The following is a 19,180-nucleotide window of genomic DNA, read 5'->3' on the forward strand; positions in this document are numbered from 1 at the left end:
TTGTGTGTGATGGCAACAATATATTACAGTAAAATTCAGTAAAAGTCTGATGTGATCAGTAAATGTAAATAATAACTAAACTCTAATCTAATCTAAAAACTGACTTTGGACTTGATATAACAAAGTGGAGCAACACCAGCAGATGGCAAAGTCAGTGCAGTATTTTCCCAAAAAAATCTTACAGCACTTTATGCTTCCCTCTGCTGAAAACTTTTTTTGAAAACGTGGATTTCATTTTCCAGCAGGACTTGGCACACTGCCCACATTGCAAAAAGTACCAATTGGTCTTATATATATATTCTAATTTCGGAGATACTGACTTTTGGGTTTTCATTGGCTGTAAGCCATAATCACCAACAAAAAAAGAAATAAACACTTAAAATAGATCCCTATGTGTGTAATAAATACATCTATATAATATAATACATGTCTCAGATTTTGAACTGAATTACTGAAATAAAGTAACTTTTCAACGATATTCTATGATATTCTAATTTTCTGAAATACTGACTTTTGGGTTTTCACTGGCTGTAAGCCATACTTATCAACAATAAATTATTATTAACTAATCTCAGTAGAAATAAATAGCTACTGCTTAAAGGCTCTTTTAACAAGAAAGTAAATACACGTTTCAACAATGTACAATAAAATGCTGTATTTATTTATTTTTTATTTATTTTACAACATTTTGGGATCATAGCTTTGTCACACTTTTCACTCTGGCTCTTGTACCTCACAAACCATATAAATATCATGCAAATTAAGACACAATGCCCTGTATAATATGATTGGAGTGTTCTGTATGAATTCCTTTAATATATATGATATGTTATTAACCTTTGAAGACAGGTTTGAATGGAGTTGCTTGTTCTTTTTTTTTGTTTGTTTTTTTCATCAAACAGAAAAAACATAAATCCATAAATTAAAGATCCAGCATAATCATTGAATTCAATTTATTCAAGATAATGGATGTATTGCAAATAATGGAGGCTACCATCAAAAGCATACAAAAAGTAAATCAATTGTATGCATTGCATACATAAAATACCTACATAACTGACTCACGTAAAGAGCAGTTGAATCAGAGTCCTCTAAAACAGCCCTGAAAGCATTCAGGGGGCACGTTATGTGACAACTAACCTCATTATAAGTGTGATATGCCCTGATATTACACTGCTTGTGGTTCACTTTTTGCTGACTAAAGCCCGCCCACACAGGCACTTTAACCCACGACTGTAACGGTAATTAAACGAGAAGGGTTAAGTGTGACCACGAGCACGAGTGGAAATTCAGGCTCAGCTGATGCAGTCATTTTTACCCTCTAGACGCAGTAAAGGTCTCTGGGAAATTACTAGCATATGTGAAAGAAAGTCTGCAGATTAGCAGTAAATACAGCGATGTATGGATTTCTTTTCCAGTTGAGGGTTTTTAAATTTGCAAGTGAGCAAACAACAAAAAATTATTTTACCTTTCATTTTTAGCTTGAGCACAAACGTATAAGTAGGGCAGGGAAAAATGTATTCCATAGAAGCTGTTGCCGAAAATATCTACACGAGAATTAAAACAAACATTCGACAAATGGCAAAAACTTGCTCTTCAGGAACCTTATCGTGACTTAATTTCGATATGCTGCCTGGAGAACTACATCAAGGTACTGTCTATATAAACTGTCTTTTTAATGAATGTGAAAGTAAATATGCATCAATTCTGTTCTCACAGGGTTAAATGGTTAGCTAGCTGAAGAAATGTTAAAGCTGGTGGGCTAGGATCAGCTTTTAGCCTAGCACAGATATTGACTCACAAGCCTGGCTTTATTACTATCCACTTTTAGTCTTCTAATCTGCCAACATGGGCACAGGAAAAGCTTAAATAGCAACCCTTATTCCATAAACTAGCAGAGACTGATCTGTACAAATTATTCAACCATTTGGTCATTTTAGAATTGGACTGTTTTACAGCTCTGATTTGTTAACCTCTCATTGTTCAAATATTCTAAGACAAATTCATTTTCCAATCCTAGGAGAGTCTTTAAGGACTGAGGGCCCTATTTTAGCCATCTATAGTGCACTGGCCAGCTCAGCTGGTTTTAGGGCGTGACCATTTGTCTTTGGTATCGTGAGGCTGCAAAAAATATTCCTTGAGCGGCTCGAAATGTGCAAAAGGCATATACTAATTCCTTTATTTAATGATGGGTGGGTTTTAGGTGTAACAGAATATAATAAACCAAGCAGTGTTTCACGTATCATTCCCTTTAAGAGCCACGTGAGCTCTGGCTTTGGCATGTTGGTCTCTTAACAGCGAGGCGCTTTGTGCATCTCAGCAGAGTTTACGCTGTGAAGGTACGCCAGCAGCTCATTTAAGGGAACAGCAATGTTATTTTATTCTATATTCTGTTTTTTGTTGAGTTAAAAGTCAGTCATGGCGCACTTATAGGAATGGACTCTGACGATTGACTGTTGTCTAGGTTCATTTCAGTCAGTGGTGCACCTGTGTTTTATGCCACCAAATTAGCAACACACCAGAAATGTACCTGAACACCCCTCACTTCCAGACCACCACACCCAGCAGCATAGATTTATTTCTAGACTCTGATGCTTTTTTTTTTATGGTGTAGGTGTAAGGCGTAAAAATAGACTGTTGGGGGGTGTAAGGTAGCAAAAAGCAAAGAGTATGATAGGGCCCTAAATGTGTAGATGATATAAAAGCATGAATATTACCCAATTTAAGCTTTTCACTCGAACTTTTTTTTATGAGAAAATGATTAGACTGGATTTAAGAAGCATTCACATTCTCATTTATTATTAAAATTAATTCTCATTAATTACAAACACCTCTGAATGTGGTGTTCAGCACTCACTGTACCACATTTACAACTGTACATTTTGCTGACCACTAATGATCAGATCACCCAGGTGTGAACAGGGTCTTGGACATAGAGGTCTGGTAAAAGGACACACAACTGTACTCAAAACATCACCTCTCTGCATTAACGTTTCAAGACACCTCCCCCGTTACCCCAAACAGCAGCACTATTACAATCAATCCCTGTGACAACCAACCCTGTGGTCACCTACACGAGCCCAAACACAGCAGTGTGTGTAAAGCCCTCAGCAAAGCTGCTTAAACACAACAATATTGATTATGGCTGGAAGGACAAGCCAGTCATGACTGTGTGTGTGGACGTACACATGCACACATCTGCACATCTACACCAACACACACACAGACACACACACACACACACACAAACTGGCTGGAGCATGGATTTATAGCCCTGTTCCCTGGACACGGAAGGATTAGCAGCCCATGGCACAAACGGTAATGAGATGTGAGAGAAACACTATGTGCCTAATTACTGTCCCTCTCACTGCTGTTGTCTTACTCCACTTCTATGTGTGTTACGTGTGTGTGTGTGTGTGTGTGTGCAAGAATGTGTGTGAATGTGTGCGAATGATCTGCAACCATCTCCACGTCTTGGTAAACACCAGCTGTGTTCGCGCTGAATGCATCGTCAACAACAGAGAAGAGGGGAAAAAAGGAAGCAAGCTGATAATTTGTGTTAATGAGAAAGCTAATTCTGAAAGTTTGTTTTGAAGATATGCACTCATAATTAGGTCAACTGAAGCTGCACTGTATCAACCAACGGTCTAGAAAGCAGCTCAGAGGTACCGTTCTGATCTCAAATCAGATTCAGCTGGCTACTCTATAGGGTTTTTAGATTCTCTGCCCGAGTACGAGATTTCCCATCACTTTCCTCGAGCCGAGTCGGGCTCAAGAAAATGGTCTGTGACGTAGACAACTGTTATTCAGTCTCAGAAAGCAGTGAGCAGCTGCCACTATCAGGACATCGTCGGTCTGAATCCTGTTAATGTAGCTTGCCATCGGCTACCGGAGCCCTGAGAGAGCACAATTGCTCATATCTTGCTCTCTCTGAGTGTGTAGATGGTGGTCTCTCCCTACATCACTCCAAAGGGTGATGTCGATCAGCACAAGGCGTCTGTGAGCTGATGTATCAGAGCCGGGTCACTGCACTTTCCTCCGAGCGTGCTGTGATGCTACTCAGCAATGCTACATCAGCAGCAGTTGGAAAAGCGGTAGGTGACTTCACATGAACTGGAGGAGGCATGTGCTAGTCTTCACTCTCCTGGTGTTGTGGCATCACTAGTGAGTCCTTATGAATGAGTTGGGTAATTGGAAATGTAAATTGGGGAGAAAATTGGAACAAAATTAGAAGAAAATAAAGAAAGCAGTCAGTAAAACACTACTTAGTAAGTACTTTAATCTCACCATTTCTTTCAGTAACACACTGCTATTTCCAATCCTTATATGAGTCACTGTACGTTACTTTTTATTCATCTTTCTTAGTAAAAAGATATAGTAGCATCCAGCTGGATGCATTGAAACGTAATGTATTCTGGGAATTGTAGTGTGGCAACTGCTGAAAGTAACTAATAAAGTAACTTGAAAGCAACTTGGTTAATTTTAAAATCAAGTAATCCATAAAGAAAGTAGTCATAAGTAATCAGATTACTTTTTCAAAATAACTATAAAACATAGCAATCATTTCAGTCTGACCAACTGGAGACAGATTTAACTACCAATTGTAAATGCATGTAGCTAAAATAAGACACAATGTGGGCATCATGCTTTTGCTCGTCTGTAAAGGATTAACACTACATTCTGGAACATTGCTGTGGGGATCTGATTGTATTCAGCCACTTAAGCATTACTGAGGCCAGGCACTGATGTCCGATAATCATATTTAAAACTGATGTTGTTCTATTATTCTAGAGGACACAGTTCCTCTGCTCCACAGCTGTTATAAGGCTCATGTGCAGCTGCTCCAGTGCATCCCATTCTACTACATTTTAGGGAGATTATAAAAACTGAATAGATTTTCTGTGTCAACAATTGTGCATCTTAAAGTAGCTAAATTCACAAATTAGGAGGGCTGACTAAATGCTTTCGCACATATTAGTGTCGGAAAAGGTTAGCACCTTAAATATATGCACACACAGAACTCAGGGCACATAATAATAAAGGTAGCATTCCTGCTAAATAGCTTTAAATGTTGTGTGTGTGTTGGTTCTAGTGTGAGTGTGTGAGTGGTTTGAGGCTGGTGTTCCTCAGCTGTGCTGTGTCTGTCAGAGCCTGCCTGTTTCACACTGACCATAATGAGCAACATCTCTGTTCTGTCACACTCCTCTCTCTCTCTCTCTCTCTCTCTCTCTCTCTCTCTCTCTCTCTCTCTTTCTTTCCCCATGTCTGTGCTCTATCCGCTCTCACAGGATGGCCAATTAAACTGGTGTTAGGAAACAGGAAGCACATGACAGGGACAAAGACGCTCATTTTACTCCCCATTTCTCTCCCCCCACTGACACACGATACAGCACAGCAACACACAATAGTGCACAGAGACCACACAGCAACACAGAGCAAAGCTGGTGGATGACAGCACAGCCTGACGCAGCATAGCACAGCTACAGTCCTGGATAGTCATGGAACAGCAGTATGTAGATTGATTATGAAGTGTTTCCTCAGGGGACAGCTTGGAAACTGCCACACCTGTAGTTATCTTGTGGGTGGGGTCAAACATGAACACATGGTCCATGTGCTCATGGCAAGGCAACATGAATCACCAGAGCTTGGGTGAAGCCTGATAGTGGGTGCTAGATGATGGGACTTGCTATTATCAAGAAGATATTATCACTCCCAGTGGACAGCACAGTGGGTGGTACTGACCGTGACCAGTGGCATCTGGCTAAAAATGTCTGTGCAAGGCTGAGCTGGAATATTGCTGTGGGCATCTGACTGCATACAGCCATTTGAGAGCATCAAAAACACAAAACACTCATACCAAAAATATTTAATGTCACACACACATACCAGGTAATCAAAATAACACTGTTAGGTATATTTTGTTACAGGTTTTACACCTGTAGTTGTTTCTATGGCCCAGATCAGTTGAGTTAGATTACTTCGAGTGTTTGGTTTGGTTTCACACAGGCACAAACCTAAACACATCAAAATGCACGCCATTTATCTGACGAGCACATAGTCTCACCTGATTGGTCAGAAAGAAAGAAAACATAGGGAGAAGATTCGGTGTTCCAGCGCGTATAACTGTGCAGTTGAAAGCAAAAATTTTAAACAGTGTTTTCAATAGCACATGCAGCACAGATTTACACGTAGAATGCAGCACAGATAGTGCATGTAAACAGCATGGAGCCGAAATAGCATTTGTTCATAGCTGTGATAATTAGCGTTATCTGGATAATATATCAGATTAAACTGCACCTTATCAGGAGTTTAGCACAAATAAAAGGAGTATATTTGATAACTGGGTCAGATCGAGACCGGATCACGTTCTCACTACAAGCAAAACGCTACAGAGATTGCTTGGGACCAGACTGAGACCACCTCCACTAGCTTGTCTCATTCCAGTTGTTTTGATCCGCACCTGAGAGACTGTTTTCACACCTGCTTAATCGAACCGCAAGAGTACAAACGAACTAGAGTCCATTTTAACCGGACCAAATAATGCTGGTATGAAAACGCCCCCTAAAACAAGCAAAAGCAGTGCTGGTACAGCTTACCATCATCATCCTCAGGTGGGCCATCGTAAGATTTATCGATGGCAGCTCGGAAGCTCTCGTTGCAGCCGCGACCCCTCACCATGTGCGGACGAGGTCTGTGGAAGGGTAGCAGGTCGTTCTTCTGGGCCTCGATCACAGCTGTCTGCAGGCTCTCCAAAGAACTGGACTTCTTTAGGCCCAGCGTAGGACCCAGCTCCACACCAGCCAGCACTAAAATTCCAGGAGAAGAAAAGAATCAGAATTAGTTGATTCTTTAGTTTCGGCAGTTTCCTTCTAAAACAGCACAACAAACACAAGAGCAGTAATTGTATTAACTCATGCTGTAATTTGTTCAGTAGGGTGCAGGTAATAAGAGCACTGGGTTGGGCAGCAGGGCCGTTTCAACTCTAGCTGTAAGTATGAGGTATGAGGAGTGGTTTAAGACCCCTTGACCCACCAAGGGGGCTCTCCTTTAGACTGAAATATTTATTTGCTTTAGTTTAAATATGTATTTTATTGGATTTGTACAGATTTTTCATTTTGTTCCATACAGTTCATACAAATTATACCATTATGTGGGATGTCATGCTAACTATAACCTGTGGAAATTAGGAAATGATGTAAATCCATGTGCAGTGTGCTGCTTAAAACTAAGATGTGGCCCTAAGGAATGCAACTGGAGGACCCTTAAAACAGATGGGGGCATTAGCTTTTCTAAGCTCAGTCCACTTGTACTATGTATTTATTGTTTGTATTCATTTTGCTCTGCTGCCTACAGAAATATGAAAAAATATATAACACCTACATGCAGAAAGACCTAGATTTTAGATTTCGACATATTAATGAATATAGTCACTGTCCAAAAAAGAAAGAAAACTGTCCAAAACAGCAACTTTACAGGAGAGAGAGTAAAAAAAATACATATATAAAACAAACGAAAAACTATAGCTATATGGACATGTTAAGGAAAAACAGAAATATTTCAGCCATATATTGACCACCATGTAAGCTTTTGTAAAAAGATTTTTATTTCAGGTCATTATAAAGTACTTCTTTTGGTCCGTTCATCAAGAAATTTTAGCACAGTATAAGGGAGCATAAGTTTGTTGGTTCTAATTACGTAGTAAACTAAAATTGACAAAAATGGAGGTGCTTGTTTTTCACTGGAAAGCAACAAGATAAGTATTGTTCTGTTACAAATGTATAATTCTTTATATGTTTTATATAGTGATTGTGATAGAAGTCACAACCCAGAAACCAAAAAAAGAGTCTATTGACTATGATGACTAGTGCTAGCAGGCTAGTGTTAGCATCCCAACTAACTCCACTTTACTGTCCAATTAGCAGAGAGCATATTTAAAGAGGCACCAAATCTGAAACCATATTTTTTCCATCAATAGCTAAAATGTGCTTTTTTGAAGTAATGAAAGATACCATTTCTTAACCTTTTTTTTATATAAAAAAGGTTTTTACTGTGTTAATTCCTGCCTCTACAGTGACCTCACAGGTTTAACTATGCTGTAGGCGTGGATGATGTGTCTGTGTACTTTGGTATGCAAAAACATTACAATATGCAGATCAGTCAATCAATAATACAGCCCCCCTGCTGACATCCAACCATCTGCATCTCACTGCTAACAAAGGCACACATGGCCAATCAGCTCTAAACCCATACATCACCCAGTGCCCCTCCCAAACTACCCCACTCATTTTAGAGCTTCTTTTAAGCTTATTTATCTTTGGCTTGTCAGTATGAACGTAAATTGTACATGGATTTTCGTTTAAATCCCCATCATAATTCTCACCTAATTCCAGGCTGGGTCAATAGCCAGACATATCCCTCAGGCACATCAGGTTAATGACAAAGTTAAATGTTAATAAGGTGACGACAGTAAGGTGAATAAGAGAGAGAGAGACAAAGAGAGAGAGAGAGAGAATACACAGGGTTTACCCTCCCCAACTCAATGCTGTCCTGCTCTTATGAAAATTAGTTTTTGAACACACCCCTCTGCAGAAAGGGTGATGAATGAGGAGAATGAGGCCGAGAACTGCATCTCCATCCATCAGGTCTTCTCTTCTTCCCTCTATCCCTCCATCTCTGCTTTCCTCAAAACCCTCCTCTACTCGCTCTGCATCTCCTGCACCCGAAATCATTAGCTAAAGCACTGCAGCTCCCACAGAGCATGCAGGAATGGGGAAATCAGCGTATCGACAGGCGTTACGCCCTGCTGGAATTCCAATCAGCCTGGTCCGGACCGCTCTGTTTGCCTAATGGCCATTTAAAAGTAAGAGGAAGTGGAATTGGTACGACTCCACTGTACCACTATAGCAGTCCTGAGCAGAGCACAATGGAGTCATGAGTCTAGCTTCATTGGACATGATATATTCAGACATCACAGAGGAAGGGTGGAAGACTGAGACCTTTTTGTTTTATCAGTTTTTCAGAATTCCATTTACAGTCGGCTTTTGACGTCATTTGGTAGGCTAAATAATGTATGACTAAAACAGAAGCAAAAGTGGGTGTGCTGCAGCGTAATGATGCTTCACAGTGCCTTCTCTATCATTTCAGATAACAACTGACTGCAAAAGAGAATAAATGGTTCCTACGTGGTGCCTGGTGTCTTCTAAACTGTAAAAAGAAAAGAAAGTCAAAAGAAAATGTTTAATCTCTATCAACTTTAAAATAATTTTCTTCTGTCTTTCTCTTTCCAAAGAAAAAGCTGACAAACTGCTGATTAAGGACAACAGAAAAAGGTACATTCACATTGGACAACTACAAGACATAAAAGTCACTTAAATTAGTGACTTCACTCACACTTAAGTCACATACAAAAAGGCTTCAGCCTTGACTGATTTCAGGTTTGACTTACCCAACGACTTGTGGCTTGACCTAGACTCTAACCTAAAGACTCCTAATTTGGCCTACACTCTAACCTAAGGACTTGACCTAGACTCTAGCCTAAAAACTTGCGACTTGACCTAGACTCTTACCTAAATACTTGTGACTTGACCTAGACACCTGCCTAAAGACTTGACTTAGACTCTAGCCTAAAGACTCATGACTTGACTTAGACTCTAGCTTAAAGACTTGTGACTTGACCTAGGCTCTAACCTAACGACTTCTGACTTGATCTAGACACCTGCTCGAAGACTTGTGACTTGACCTGGACTCTAGCCTAAAGACCTGTGACTTGCCCTAAACAATTGCCTAAGGACCTGTGACTTGACCTGGACTCTAGCCTAAAAACTTGTGACTTGACCTGGACTCTAGACTAAAGACCTGTGACTTGCCCTAAACAATTGCCTAAGGACCTGTGACTTGACCTGGACTCTAGCCTAAAGACTTGTGACTTGACCTAGACTCTAGCCTAAAGGTTTATGACTTGACCTAGACTCTAGCTTAAAGAGTTATGACTTGACCTAGACTCTAGCTTAAAGACTTGTGACTTCACGTAGACTCTAACCTAAAGACTTGTGACTTGACCTAGGCTCTAACCTAACAACTTGTGACTTAATGTAGACACCTGCCTAAAGACTTGTGACTTGACCTGGACTCTAACCTAAAGACCTGCGACATGACGTAGACTCTTACCTAAAGACCTCTGATTTGACTTAGACTATAACCCAAACACTTGTGACTTGTGGCTTGAATTAGACTCTAGCCTAAAGACTTGTGGCTTGAATTAGACTCTAGCCTAAAGACTTGCAAATTGTTCCATAGCATTGTGTCATGAGTCTCTCTTCCCTAGAGACTCTTCTCTGACTTGCCCTAGAATATAGCTTAAAAACTCATGACTTGCACTAAAGTCTAGCCTAAAACATGACCTAGAAGACCTGTCACCTGACTCGGACTCTAGCTTAAAGACTTGTGACTTTACTTTGGCTTTAGGCTAAAGACACATGACCTGGCCTGGACTCTAGTCTAAAAACCCATGACTTTACTTATCCTAAAGACTCCTGACCTAGACACTTGCCTAAAACTCATGACTTAAACTAGACTTTACACTTGATTTTGGAAAAGTACTGTAAGAACTGAATTGATTTTAGGTATGGTGACATGGATGAGGTCAGGTACTGCAGTAAAGCTGATTAATTAAAAAGCCACTCCAACTAAAGCCAAAAGTACTGAATGGAGCTCCATTAACCCAGAGCCCAACACTGCTAGAAGGCTTTATACGCCTCCAGCTAATGACTGGCTCTGATGACCCGCGTGGTGACCTCATCTAGGCATTCAATTCAAGTAGTAATGGAATTAACTTTTCTCTCTGTGCATACCATGTATATAATTCAAACTAATATTTAAAACAGTAAATCATTATATGTTCCTAATTACCTATACAGAACATGATTTAAGTATATGATAGAAACATTAGTGAGTGTAAGAGAGCAGGGACAGTGCAAGAACAAGAAAGAGAAAGAAAGAAAAGGAGAAAAAAGAAAGACTGAGGTGTTTGTGCACTCCTGAGAGTTGGTGGCCTGTGGTGCTGGGGGACGGAGAACAGGATTTGTGTGAAATGAAGGTTATAAATAGCAGGCTGCGGCTACATGACACAGTCGGACAGGAGAAAAAAAAAAAAAAAACTTCTTTTGTGAGTGGAATTCCTGTCACAAATGTAATTACTGCTGTCCTCTGGCTGGCTGATAGAATTAAGCAGCTTTATGGCTGCTAGTCCATGGAGAACTATGGCGCAGGCTTGGCTCCAGGGAGTTATACTGCGTGTGTGTAGGGGTGCGCAATATGATATATTATTATGTTATTAATAATGTCAAAGTACGTCACAATGTATTTTTCTGAGACTAGCATGCATAATGTCTGTATTTCTGGAATCATGAAGAAAGAAAGAAAGAAAGAATACAGTTATTAAAAAAAGAGTGTTTGGTAATGAATATGAGCCATTAATGGCCAAACCCTTCTTTTTGAACTTACTGTTCAATATATCAGCTGCACATACCATGTAGTAGCACTTATGTATTTCTATGATACAAATAAAATGCTATATATTTTAAACTTGTTCTAGAAAGATTAGGACCCCACAGGACCACCACCAAGCAGCTATTATTTGGGTGGTTGGTCATTCCCAGCACTACAGTTACATTGATATTGGGGCAGTGTGTTAGAATGTGTTGTGCTGGTAAAAGTGGATCAGACACACAGTGCTGCTGGAGTTATTAAACACCTCAGCGTCACTGACGGCCTAGAGGATGATCAACACAAACTGTGCAGCAACAGATTCAGAGCTTCTGTTTCGGACTTTAAATCTACAATCTAATAGATTGGACAGTGAGTGGATACAGTGTTTAAAAACACCAACAGCACTGCTGTGTCTGATCCCCTTGGACCACCAGTCCAACACACACTATCAACATACCCAGGGGCGGATTTTATCACCATGCAAACCACCAAATTGCTGGCCAAAAGGTTTGGAAAAAAAAACCAAAAAGTTTTTTTTTTTTTTTGTTTGACACGGAAGAGACATCGTACACGCAAGTTAAGACAGGCGAGGTAGACTAAGGTAGCTTCGGCACAACCATGAAACGGTCTTATCACAGCTGTGCTAAAAAAAAAAAAAAGAAAATTAAGGAAAGGAAGTCCTTGACAAAAAAGTTTGACAAAGCTCACCAATTTTTTTTGCAGCAGAAAACGAAAAAACGAGGATGAGGCACATGACACAGCTAGGTTGTACGAGTCAATATTGCATTTTGCTATACAAAAGAATCCATTTGATCAGGGCCCCGGAAAAAAAAAACAAAGAAAAACATTACTTGGGGCCCCAGAACTTCCAAATCCGCCCCTGAACATACCCCCACAATATTAGTATCACTTGTGAAGTCCTGACTAGGGAAATTTGATAAAAAAAAAAAAAAAGACACCAGCCAAAATATCTTGAAAAATTGGTGCCTGTTTTCGATACTTTGCATAAAACAAGCACAAACTTATTTTTTTGTTACAATGCAGAAAAAGGTATCGAAAAAAGTATTGTTTGGGTTTTGGTACTGAATTCAAAGTTACGTATCTGTACCAGTATCGTAAAAGTTGTAAAAATATACCCTGCCCTAGTCCTGACTATTAAAGAGCATGGTAGAAAAAAAGCTAAGTATGCGCTACATCCAATATGTTGGACAATAAGTGCAATAACGTGGTTTTATTGTTATGGGTGATTGTTCTCTGTATGTATCTCCTATTATTCTCCTTTTAATCTCTCTTCCCGTTTATTTTTTTAACGACCTGTACACAGCATAGCCGTATCTGCAACAGGTCTGAGTGCAGGTGATATTTCAGACAGTGTGAGCAGCAAGTGAGTGCTGTGTGTTAATGTGGTACGAGCATGTCAACACGTAAAGGTCGTGAGGGAACCCAGGCGCAGGAGAATTTCAGCATGTGTGACAGAAAAGTTCACTTTTCGAGCATGTCAGCATGTGCGAGCGTGCTGGTTTATCACAAGATGCCGTGTCTGGCGGTCAAAGTGATGAACGTAACCTGAGGCGCATTTCCTGCGTTGCCACTGGCGCGTGTGTTTAAGAAAACCCCGTTAAGGACGAGGCAGACAGATGACACCTGCTGCTGGAGAAGGACCTACCCGCTACATCACCGTGCTTACAGTACTCGAGACATGAGAGACAGAGGAAAGGGGGCGACCGGGGAAGAAAATAGGATTTTAAAGGTCGGCTGTCACTGTGATGCTTCTGTTCCGCTCTCGCTGTCACCCTTCTGCCTCCGTTCATCTGCCTCTGCTTAGCTTGGGAGAGAACGCGCCAAGCGCGGCGCCCAGAACAACTTAAGGGATCCACCCCTGCCCATCAAACGGAGCTGAGAGTTTTACTGGAACAGAGCTACACACACACACACACACACACTTACACAAAGTGAGAGTCGTGAGAGGTGCCGAGCTACAGCCTCCAGCGGAGCCTCATATAGGACGCTCCATCACCCCTAACGTCCCGTATCCAGGCAGCCGTCAGCGCAGCCCCCGCATACACCCTCTCTCTCCAGCAGATCCATCACGGGGACGAGCAAGGAGTAAGAGGCTCTCTCTCCTCAGCGTGTGTTATGATATTTAAGCTGGAGGAGATGTATGACTCTGATAATTGTCAGCGACAGACTTTTAAAAGGCATCTCATAATTACAGTTCACCTTTATTGGGTTAGTGGGCGAGCGGAAGGCTACAGGGGGTTGCTGAGAGAGCCAGTGTGAGTGAGCGAGTGAGCAAGCGAGAGCGAGAGAGATTGTCATTGTGAAAACAGAGTGATAGATGGCTAGGCATGTTTTGCAGCACACTAGCACAACCCATTCAATTCCATCTCCAATAGCAGAGTTAACTAAATACTATAGTCTACAGGAGGGGCTGACCTTCCTCCACATGATCACTGAACTGCAGTTCGTTGAGCACTAATCCTTACAGTACTCTGTATCTGAAACTCCAGCTGATCCAACTTTCCATGAGCTGAGATATGTTTCTGTTCAGGATTGATTACTTATAGCTATACAGTTTTTTCTTGTACAAACTCTACAGAAAACCACTGACAATATATGGGTAGACATTCTGGTAGAGGCGGTAAAAACTGATCGGATGCTTTTGAGCTGATGCACATGAGGTCACGATCATGACGACCAATTCCAGGCATAGCCTAGAGCGTTTTAGAGATTGATCTCCACTCCAATATCTTTGTACAGAGGCTAAGACTGTAGCAAAAGGAGACAAACTTTTTACAAATATTTGCATTATCAGAATCAAATGAGACTCTAACCTCTACAACATGGGCAAGACTACAGAGCTTTCTAAGAAAGTCAGGGACAAGATCATAGAAGGCTAAGTAAGACGTTGGGTAAGGAGGAGACAACTGTTGGTGCAACAGCAAGAAAATGGACGAAGATCAAAATGACTCTTAATTGATATTGATTTGCGGCTCCATGCAAAGTCTCACCTTGTGAAGTATCCTTGATCATGAAGGTAAAAGATCAGCATAAAATATACAGGGTAATGTATTAATTATCTCAAGGCAGTTGGGACCACAGTCACAAAGAAAACCATTGGTAACATATTACATCATAATGGATGGATGGACGGACGGACGCTTTATTGATTACATTACTGGATAGGCACAGAGATTGAGATTTCAGCTATCATTAGGTTTTCCTGTGCAGGGACATTTAAAAAAGTAAATTGCAAATGGCTGTAAAGATAGTTCAGCTAATTTTTAGCTCAGCATTTTGCTTATTTTGATGCTGCCCTTAATCACATTATTACTTATTTATCATTTTTCCTGTAGAAATTTCATAACTGTGCATCATTTTTGAGAAATGTTTAGATTGAAACACAGCTAGAAATGCAGACAGAGATAGAGAACATGAGCAAGAGAGAGAAAGAGAATAGAAAAAAACATGCGAAAAAGAGATTATAAACAGAAATACACAGAAAAAGAAACTGTGCTGACATCACAGTTTATACTCTACACTACGTCCAACCAGACAGACCTGTAAAAGCTGCACACACAAAGCTGCACACACAAAAGCTGCACACACAAAAGCTGTACACTCCATCCCATCCAGTCTCTCACATACATCATAAACCCACAGACACACACAAACAGATGACTTTCTACAGGACAAATTAATCCATCAATCCCAATCAGTCAAACATGGCGGCCTTCAGCTCAAATCAACTACAAACTCCTTCTCAATTGTGAGTGGAGAACAGAAGGGGGGAGGAGAAAAAAGTGCATAAAAAAAAAAAAGCACAGAGGAAACAGGAGCGACAGAGAGAGAGAAGAAGAAGAGAGACTAGAGAGAGAGAGAGAGAGAGAGAGAATGTGAAAACAGTGGAATGACAGAAGAGCTCCTGGTAGGCCAGCACTTGGCAGGAAGCGGTTTGTTTTCAAAGTCAAAATTACACAAGGGAACAAATCAGTCTACAGGCTCTCCACTGCTGATTCCTAAACATGGCCCGGCTTCTGAAAGCCTTCTTCACAACTCACACTCTAAGCGGCTTCGCTTCCGCACTGTCTCTCCACACACACACTTATTCACACACACACACTCACCACAATGGAAGAGAGGACAGCAGCCAAGTCTGACGACAAAGTGCTCACAGATCACAAAGACACTGAGGAGAAAACAATGACACACAGCAAAGGAAAATCTGAAGAGATGAACACAGATGAGGAGACCATGCACAGGATGTCGTCAGCTGAAGAGAACGGCTGAGGAAAATGTATAAGAGCAATATTTAAGGAGAAGATGATTTGGAAGCGATCCCAGCCTTAAATAGGGAAACTGTGAAAGAGGAGAGAAGGATACTGAGAATGACTGAGAATGAAAAGTATTCATCCTATATACAGTTTCCCCTGTTATTGCCTTTTTATTACTGGAATCAATACAATAATAATAGGTCAATTCAATAATCGTAGGTATCTTGGTGGTCTCTGGTGGACCTGTCTCCTTCTGACAGGCTGCTTCAGTCAGATTTACACATATTTCCTATTTTTGTTTTCATTTCTTAGGGTGTTTCACACCTGCCTCGTTTGGTCCGGACTTTCGGACTTTTCAGTTTGGTCCGAACCAAAGTAGCAGGTGTGAAAGGGGCCGCGAACCACGGTCCGGACCAAAGGACCAGATTTTGGTCCGACCAAGACAGGGGGTCTCGGTCCGGATCTTCTGAACCACCGTCTGGTTCGCCTGCAGTGTGAAAGCACTTTTCTGGATGGTTCGAACTTTCGGACCAATTACAGGAAGATGAGCAGGCGTTCCTCAACAACGACAGCAAAAGAAAAAAAACAACTGGAAAAGCAGGAAAAATGGGCCGTGGATACAGTTGCTTCTGGACAAGCACGTTCGTTTGAAGAATTTGAACTATTTGTACTGTGCCTTAAGTTGCTGCTGCTGGTATTAAAACCACAATAGCAGCACTACTATGAAGACGAAATGAATCAGTTCTGTTAATTTTATCTTGAAAAGGCTTCCCGACGAATGAACCACCCGCTGAATTGTCAACACACCAACGCCAGACGCATGTCCTTCTACAACCAATCAGCTTCAAGTTAAGGAAAACGCATCGATACGTAATTGATGATGAAAGGTTGTAAGAGTGTCACACAAAGGTATTTGGTGCGCTCTCTAAACTGCAGTGTGAAAACACCCTTAGAGATGAATTTAACTGAACTTTAGATGTATTTTGTATTTATCCTCTTGTCAAGAATACTGATTAAGCTGCTGTGAGACTACTAGCACCAACTGCATGGACCTCCGTTCACTAAGTTGTTTTTTTTTTTTTTAATAGAGGATATTTATGCAATCATACATTATAGAAATCTGTTTTGCCTATGCCAATAAAGAGTTTTTTTTTTCTTGAAAACTCTCATAAAATATTATATTTATTTATTGATACAGCTCTGGAAAAAAAATAAGAGACCACTTCAGTTTCTGAATCAGTTTCTTTGAACTTGCTATTTATAGGTATATGTTTGAGTAAAATGAACATTGTTGTTTTATTCTATAAACTATGGTAAAAATTTCTCCCAATTTCATAATATAAATATTTTCATTTAGAGCATTTATTTGCAGAAAATGAAAAATGACTGAAATAACAAAAAAACAACATTAAGTTCTAAAAGTTCAGTCAAATCAATATTTGGTGGAATAACCCTGGTTTTAAACATAGTTTTCATGTATTTTGGCATGTTCTCCTCCACTAGTCTTACACACTGCTTTTGGATAACTTCAAGCCACTCCTGGTGCAACAAATGAAGTAGTTCAGCTTGATTTAATGGCTTGTGATCATCCATCTTCCTCTTGATTATATTTCAGAGGTTTTCAATTTGCCAAAAAAAGCAAAGAAACTCATCATTTTTAAGTGGTCTAATTTTTTTTCCGGAGCTGTATATTGATATATTGATTCCAAATATAATGGCAAGTAAGACCCAAGATGTTTAAACACCAGACAGCTAGCTATTAACCATCAAGCTAGATAGAAGAGGAGAGAGGGGTTAGAAAAGAAGAAATTAAAAAGAGAAAAGATGAAACCTTAAAAGAAAGGAGAAAAAAAGAAACACCCAAATAAAGAAAGAGTAGATGCAGGATAGTAAAGTGCAGACTCAGGGGATTGCTAATCTGGGTGAGCTGAAGGATACAGACACAACGAGTCTGAGACACTTCATCAGCACTACTGTCATAAACACAATCAATATCTCCCTCACAATCACACGCAATTGGACACTTACCAGCCAGCACATTCTATCTCACACACACACGCGCGCACACACACCCATACACCCACATTCACTCACAGTAACTGAGAAAAATTAAGTTATTTTCCAAAAAAAAAAAAAAAAAAAAAAAGAAAAAAGAAAAATACTGTGGATCTGCCCATTTACTCACTCACAGACGTATATACGAACAGCACTTACATACATTAAATTAAAGTTTCTAAATGTTTACCTTTCACCAACACACACACACACACACACTCACTCTCTCATCTTTTACACTTTGGTGGTCTCATGTTTCTTAGCGATAGACTTTCAATTTTGCTTATTTATTTCCACAGAAATTCCTGGACTGAATCAGCCAGCGTTCTTGGCACTGCGTGTAAAACCTCAGACGGATCTCCAGCACTTTCTCTCTGTCTGGATCTGAACAGAAAAACAAAGCAGAAGAAACACATCTGCAGTCTCGCTTTTCTCCACTCGTCAGCTCTTTCTTCCCTTCCCCTGGACTGATTTCATAAAACAAGGCTTTTAAAGCTTAATGATTCAGAGTAAAGCTCCCTAAAAGGGCAAGCAGCAGCTCCAATACTAGCCAATCAAAGTGGGAGCACCAAGCTCTTTTGTCTAGTCATGTCTTTGCTTATTAAAGAAAAATAAGTACCGGTTTGTGTACGACCAGATTCTAAAAGGATCTGGATTTCTGTTAGTTGCTCCTTCATCGTGATTTGCCATTTAACAAAATCATCAACATCGTTTAAAAAAATAAGATTTTCAACATCTTCATTTAACAAATGCCTATAATTCTGGCATTTAATAATGTACTTATTTATACTTACTTATACATATTTTTATAATTAACAGAAAAAGCTGTAATTCAGACAATTTGTGCAAGTTCATGTATTTTTTTAATGTTGTTTAATTTTGGTAAATAACATGCTTTATAATCATCTAATAGCATTTTTGTTTCATTAAGAATTCTTTGCTACATTCAAATAATTTTTTTTTTCCCTTGAGCCACTTGCCAGTTGACATTCAGCTTTACAGTTTCAGTATGCAACACAGAACCCAAATATTTTATTTAATGACTGCATTCATGTCCTGAGGCAGCACAGCAGCCCTGCACTACTGGGGGGAGGGATTGGTGGGGATTCACATTGTGCTTTCTTTTTTTGAAGGTTTAAAAAACATGCAGAATCACAGCATTTAGTTACTTCACACTGCTGCATTTTTCAAAGGATTCTTTGAGCTTCATTTTTATTTTGTCGCTATGCAACAGTAGCATTTACTACAGTTTAACTACTGTTATTGGCCAAAAACTTGGAGCTGTGATAAAATAAAGCTGTGGTTTGGTAAAATGGGTGAATCACAGCATGAAAACGCTCCTGAAAATATGCAGAAATTCCACG

The 19,180-nt window shown here is 40.0% G+C and overlaps 1 protein-coding gene across 8 annotated transcripts in view; it reads right to left on the reverse strand.

Moving 5' to 3' along the window:
- Nucleotides 1-19,180, reverse strand: part of pard3bb (par-3 family cell polarity regulator beta b) — a 367,820-nt gene that overhangs the window by 138,477 nt on the left and 210,163 nt on the right. For all 8 annotated transcript variants that reach the window (XM_022680248.2, XM_022680245.2, XM_022680244.2 and 5 more), the window contains one exon: nt 6,597-6,806. In XM_022680248.2, the coding sequence (XP_022535969.2) occupies nt 6,597-6,806 (210 nt within the window). The remainder of the gene's footprint in view (nt 1-6,596; nt 6,807-19,180) is intronic.

This window comes from Astyanax mexicanus, chromosome 11, assembly GCF_023375975.1.
Source record: "Astyanax mexicanus isolate ESR-SI-001 chromosome 11, AstMex3_surface, whole genome shotgun sequence".
Lineage (NCBI taxonomy): Eukaryota > Metazoa > Chordata > Actinopteri > Characiformes > Acestrorhamphidae > Astyanax > Astyanax mexicanus.